The 6,548-nt window shown below is 52.1% G+C and overlaps 1 protein-coding gene across 5 annotated transcripts in view; it reads left to right on the forward strand.

The window, feature by feature from the left end:
* Positions 1 to 5,708, forward strand: part of PLEKHG4 (pleckstrin homology and RhoGEF domain containing G4) — a 78,193-nt gene extending 72,485 nt beyond the window's left edge. For 2 of the 5 annotated variants that reach the window (XM_032195393.1, XM_032195394.1), the window contains exons 20-22: positions 508 to 624; positions 708 to 971; positions 1,699 to 5,708. In XM_032195393.1, the coding sequence (XP_032051284.1) occupies positions 508 to 624; positions 708 to 971; positions 1,699 to 2,027 (710 nt within the window). In that variant the 3' untranslated portion in view covers positions 2,028 to 5,708. The remainder of the gene's footprint in view (positions 1 to 507; positions 625 to 707; positions 972 to 1,698) is intronic. The other 3 variants (XM_032195396.1, XM_032195395.1, XM_032195397.1) reach the window with 3 other exon arrangements.
* The last annotated feature ends 840 nt before the right edge of the window (positions 5,709 to 6,548 follow it).

Consider the following 6,548-nt stretch of genomic DNA (forward strand, 5'->3'; position numbering starts at 1 on the left):
CTCAGGAGCATGTGCTGGGGTTGGCTGGGTGCTGTCCCTTCCCTGCCCCTCGTCCCAGACACCTTGACAGCCGTCCAAGCTCTGTGTGACTGTGGACACCTGCCTGGACGCTGGGAGAAATGGGAGGTGCTAGCACAGGGTTTCCTGCTCTGTGAGAGTGGCCGTGCTGCTGAAAAGCTCACTCAGTGCTCTGCGAGAGTGGCCGTGCTTGTGAGAAGCTCGCTGTTCTCCCCACAGCTTCGCTATCGGAGTGGCAGCTTGCCTGGCTCAGGCTGGCCGAGCCTGTTCTTCACCCCAGGCTTCCTGCTTGGATCACACTCACAGGCAGCATGGCACTGGGCGCCTGAACCAGAGCAGAGCATGAGGGGCTGGTCGGTGCAGTCCTCAGGCTGGGGAGCAAGGGGGAGAACGGATCTGATGCCGGCAGCTCAGGAGCAGCCTGGCCCTGGGGCAGGGAGGGCCGGGGCAGCCTGGCAGGCAGCTGTTACACCTTGCTCTTCCCTTCAGAAATCCGCATGCAGGAGATGGTGTCCATGGGCGTGGGCAACAAGCCGTTCCTGGACATCAAACCCAGCGAGGCAGCGATCAATGACCGTGCTATCGACTACATCATGAAAGGCAGAGGTAAGTGCCAGCCCGCCCTGCCCCCTTGCTGCAAGCAAGCCAGGTGGGACTGACGCTCAGGGCTTCGTTGTGTTTTGTGGCAGGCGCCAGGACCAGAGCATCAATCGCAGTGTCTCTGTTCGACCATTCCAACCCGTACAAGAGGACGCAGGCGCAGCTCTCTGCTGGCAGCACCGCTGCTGCGTACGGCCCTTCCTCCTCCTCCCTGCTGGGGCCCCTCAACCTGCACATGTACCTGGACCAGGCTCTGCTGCCAGGCGTCCTGGCCCCCAGGCGCCCCTTTGACGTTGGTGCCTGCATCGAGGAGGATGAGCTGGAGCACGAGACGAGCAGCCAGCCCTCACTGAGTACGTATGAGCCGGCCGTGCTGCAACACACCCGGGGATGTGACCCGCAGCCCAGCCTCTCTGTGCCATGGGCTTGTCCCCACGGCTCGCTCCCCGCTGTGCGGTCACACCAGGCTCCCTGGAGTCATGGCACACCCTGCTACATACCCACACTGCCCTTCTACACAAGCTCCGTTCCTGCTTTTGCAGGAGCAGGCTTGGTGCCGCATACCAGGGCTGCTGTGGCCTTGGAGGGCAGTGCTTGTGCCTCTGCCTGCCTTGCCCCTCTGGTAGGAGGCGTTAAGTTCCTCGCTTTGGCCAGCTTGGTCCAGTGACCCCGTGGCTTCCCATGCGTGAAGCTCTCTGGCTGGTACAGACAGAGGGACAGGAGCAGCAGCGCGTGTCCTGCGGTGGTGTGGGGGGAGCGGTGGTGCCTGCAGCATTGTACGGGATGCTGGTTCTGGGACAGGCAACTCAGAATCTGACTACCCAGGGAGCAGGGCTCCCCTGTGCCTGACCTGTGCCAGCCCCAGGCAGTCCTCAGTGCCTCCTGCTCCTTCTCCAGCATCACTGGGTTACTGCAGTGGGTTATTTTGTTGCCTGTGGCTTTAAAGTGGCCCAGATAGCAGTGTGGCATAGCCACGGGCTTGTGTGACCAGAGCCTCTGCAGAGAGGTGTGTTACCAGGGGCACATGGTCGTTTAGGCCAAATTCACAGTCCTCAGAATGATTTCCCTGTCTTCTCCCAGCAACGGAGAGCTCCGAGTCATCGCACTGCATGTCAGGCAGCGGCTCCAGCGGCTCCGACAGCGGCTGTGTCTCCAGCATCCCACAAGAAAGCTTCTGTGAAGACATGGGCTCACCCACCTACATGCCCCTGGGCTCACAACACAGCTCTGCGATGGAGGAGAAACCCCGGTTCACGAACAGCCAGTACATTTCTGCAGTAAGTGCAAGCAGCCAAAACGCTCTCTTCACTCTGCCTGTCACTACCACTGCCTCCTCGGTTCAAGCCACTGCCTCTCACGCGGGGACTGAAGATGCTGCTTTTGGGCTAGGAGTCGCTGTGGGGAAGTGATGGTTCCTCTCGCAGAGACTCGCCTCTTCGGGGGCAGGCCAAAGCCCCTGCGTTGCGAGAGCCTCCCCTACGTGACCGGGATCCCTGAGGAGATGCACTGGAAAGGACCCGCGGGGCTGGAGGCTGCACTGGGAGGGGATGCTGTGCACACAGGGGCTTTCGTGCTGCAGTGGGCTGGGGTACACGCTTAACCTCCAGGGGATGAGCAGCTGGAGCTCTGCTGCACATGCTGCTAAGCTCCTTTCTGGGGAGGCTTGGACCTTTTGTGGGGAGCAATGAGATGGGACGGAGGGAAGGACGGGAGCCTGTTGCTCTCAGATGTCATTTGTTTCTCCTCTTACGTTCCTGAGGGTTCTCAGCCACTTCCCTTCCCACTAGCTTGTGTCCTGATGCTGTTGTCCTCTAACCCTGTACTAATGCTGGCTTCTCTCCTCTGCAGAAAGCAGGCCAGGTCACCATAAGTCCCTCGACAATAGTGTGATCCCCTCTGCACACGTATACGGCCTAAGGAAGTGGAGTTGTTGTAAGTAGCCCCTGAAGGGGATTTTCCAGCAGCTCTGAGTGCTGGTCAGGCTTGGCAGTAGCTCTGAGTCAGGAGGACCTCACCCCCATTTCTCTCTGAGAAGTCTCCCACACGCATTCCTGACCGGTGTCAGTGGCTCTGATCTGGTTTTAGACAACCAGCTCCCGCAGCCAGCGCCTTAAATAACAGGTCGGATGCTTCTCTGGTTTGGAGGAGGAGAAACAAAACAAGCAAAAATGATTTTCAGGTAGTAGAGGCTTGTGCACCACCTAGTCCATGTGTCAGTGTTCAGATGAGCTTTGCTCTGAATGCTACCCAGCTGTCTAACCACTAATCTGTTTCTTGTGGCTATTTGCCGAAATCCTGCTGTTCGTTAGTCCCTCTGAGCTGCCCTGGGGAATCCATGGTATTCTCCCCAAGCTGGATTTATTCCACAGTTTCCTTTGAACCTCACAAGGAGTCTGTACACATCACCAAGCAAAGGAACCTGCTAGGTTGTGGTCAGGAAGTCCTGAGGGAGCTGCCAGGTGTTACTTCTGGAGGAAGTATTTCTGGAAGTTGGCCAGAAGGTCCGGAAGATGTGTGAGGAAGCTCGCTGGTGATCTGTCTGAGGAGAGCTGAGCCCTGACAAGCCAGGCAGCCAAGCAGGGTGGCAGGCCCTCGTAAAGGCTTACTATGCCTCACGCAAGCCAGGCTGTGTCTGGCTCAGCTTTTGCCTCCTTCCTTACCCAAGGATTCCAGTCCTTAGCACTGGGCTCCCTGTTTGCTGGGAACAGAGGGCTGTGAGTGTCAGACAGACAGGACAGGGGCTCGGGTGGTCAAGGCACAGGCCCATTGATAGTGTGAAAGGCCTTGGCTTGTGATCCGCAGGTACCAGAGGTCATACTGAGCTAAACAGACCCAGCAGCCGTGGTTCAAATTTGGGATCCTCAGCTGCTTCTTGGGATGGGTCACAGACAGGCCCTTCTGAAATGGTCACAGCTGCAGGGGGGTTGCTGCCCCACGGCTGCTCTGGCAGCAGCATGTAGCCTTTGGGTGAGTCCTGAGCCAGAGGCAGCTTTTAGCCTGGGGGAAGCGCCTCGTTCCTCCTGTGAGGCTCTTCTAGTAAAAACGTTCTTTCGCCACCAAAATGCAGCTCTGACAAACCGTGGTTTTGTAGTATTTTGCAAAATCACTGCTGGCCAGGACAGAGGGACCTGCAGATCCTGCCGTGTTATGGGAGTGCAGCCAGTCTAACCCATTGCACGGTGCTGTGTTCCAGGTTTGATTGCCATTTCAAACTCACTGAAGACCCCAGGCCTCTGACCAGCAGAAGGAGACAGTCTTCATCCGTGAAGATACTTTTACACATGATCAGGCTCTTTCAGACAGTCCAAAACCTGACCTCTGGCTGGGGGGAAGTCCCGAGAAGGTTTCTGTCAACTACGCTTAATAGCTTTGGTGTTGGATGGGACCTTGGGCATTCAAAATTTGTTAGCCCTATATTTATGAGTAATAAGTAACATAGCTGTTTGAAAAAAATGTATTATTTTTAAAGCTATGTGCTGTACAGATTTTTTTTTTTTTGTTACAAGTGACTCTGTTACTGTTTGTTCTCTAAGCTGCACATTTTATAAAGTTTTTGGAAGGGCAAGAAGAGAAACCAAGGTATTTAAGAAAAGTAGTGTAACTTCCTGTTTCAGGGTTATATTGACCTGGAGCTCAAGATTAACGTCCTTCCTTATGTTCTAAATATGTCTATCATAGCAATAATTTATTTTCTTGGCTTAACACTTCTGTTTTAATAAAAGCAATTCCATTGTTACAGTGAATTGTTTCTTCCCACGATTCTCCCAGTGCCTCAGTGCTGAGCTTCTCTCTGTCTTAACCATCTCCCAGCTCTTGCTGACTCTTCGGTCTCCCTGTGCGACTACCGCGCTAACCATCTGCCAGCTCAGCCGCTGTTCTCACGCGTGACCTCAGGAGTGTTCCTCAGGAGAGGGGCCGGGTCCCCCGGTGGCAGCGTGTGGAGACCAAAGCAGAGCAGGGAGTGTAGCAGGTGGGTGAGGAGGACACAGCTCCCCTATTCCAAGGTCCTCTCCTCCTTGTTTGTGCCACTCAGCCCCCACAGGCAGATTGCAGCCACACGAGGTGAATGACAAAGTTCAGCCTGCAGCGTGCCTTGTCCCAGGGGCCAGGCTGTGCCCCAGGATTTGGGGTGCTGGGGACTGGCCGCTTGCTTTGCTGCTGACCTAGCCCCTCTCCAGGTCCTTACTCTTGGTCCATTCAGCGTTGCTTGTTTGAGGAGGTTTGGGTGGTGGTGGCATCTGAGACAACAGCTTCTGAGTATCTAGGTTTAGTGCAATGCTCGACCTTAAATGCGTGATGTCTGAAGTAGGACAACGTAACTGCAGGACAGCTGTGTCCTGCGTCCCAAAGTTGCCTGTTAATGCAGAGTAACATCAAAGCTCCCTGCAGGGCTGTGATGCTGTCTTGGTGTTCTTGGAGGAAAGTTGAAGATCAGCGCTTTTCTGGAAGCTGCAGTTACTTACTGCCAAGCTCCTGCTTACTCCTGGTTTGTGAAGTGCTGTAAATCAGCATCCCCCAGACGCGAGAGAAGCGGTGTCACATTTGGCCTTTATGGAGCAGGAATTTATTCAGTTGCAGTTTCACCCGTAGCTGCTGCTGGGGTGGAGAAGCTGCTTGGTCCCCGCAGTGCATTGCTGTAGTCTCAGATGTAAACCCTCATAGCCACGTGAGTTACCCTCCGCGTATAAACTATGTTCATTCAAGTCTGGAAATTCCTGTACTGTACATAAAATACTTGTTTAATAAGCCGAATGTTTTTTAAAACTTGTTCTTTTTTTAGACAGCAAATAGAACACAGTTGACACCTTTGTACAAAATTGTGTGGGAAACAGTTGCACAGGGAAGATTTTAGAAGTTACTATTTTAAAATAAGTAAGTCAATGCAAGAATTTGGGCTGCCAAGACAGTAATAGCTCATGTCACAAGAGGGAAAGAAGTTACTAATGCGACAAAAGGAACATGAAATTTTCTGAATTTCTCAAAAGGTTTTTACATTGCTGGAAAAACAAAAAAAACTTTAATGTTTACCTGATGCTGTTTTTTCAGGGTTTGATTGATTTGTCTAATAAAGGATATTTTCTTTATATGAATCTTGTTTGCATGGTATGTTGATTTCAGTGTGGGAACCTGGGCTGCAGAAGAGGAAAGAGGTGTGCCTTGAGAAAAGCAGTTGTCCCCAGGGCATCTAAATGCCCTCTCAAAATGCTGGTGTAAGATTGAAATAACGTTTCCTTACCGAGTTGTTAGATGGATGGAAGTGATGTTTACTTGCTCTAGTTCACAGGGTGAGAACAGCGTCAGCTCTGCTCTGCAGAACTGCAGAGATTTTAGAGCAGGAATAGCAAAGTGCTGTGTCTGCACAAAGTGCTTAAAAGGAAACACGAAGTAACTGCTGGAGAACTGAGGTTATTATTTCCCCCACCTCTCCCCCCCAAAAATAAATAAATAAATAAATAAATAAATAAAAATTGATAACAACAAAGGTATTAGCAGAAAGAGTGGGTTCTCTTACTCATTTTTGGTAACTAAAGCCACATGGCAGGGACAAGCTTTTACCCAGCTCCTGTCCCAGCATTTTCTAATTCAGGGTGCCAGGGAGTCACCTGAGTGAGAGCTTCTCTGCATCCCCAGGCAGGAGTTAGGGGAACAACGTCACAGAAAACGTGCATGGCCATCTAGGCAGACAAAAACACAGCAGCAGTAGGTGGTGGTTTTTTTTTTTTTTTTTTTTTTCCTGGTAAATAAACCTAACTCATGACCGATAAGTGGTAGCAGATAAGATTTGCCCCCTAAAGCTGACAGCTGACGAAGATTCTTAACTAAATGAAGGCACTGTTCAAAAAAAACAAAAAAAGCTCAGATGAGATGTTTACCCCTCTCACACACCACAATGAAAACATTTCAAAAACCTTTATTAAGAGTCTGTAAAC

This window comes from Aythya fuligula, chromosome 12 (assembly GCF_009819795.1).
Source record: "Aythya fuligula isolate bAytFul2 chromosome 12, bAytFul2.pri, whole genome shotgun sequence".
Taxonomy (NCBI): Eukaryota; Metazoa; Chordata; class Aves; order Anseriformes; family Anatidae; genus Aythya; species Aythya fuligula.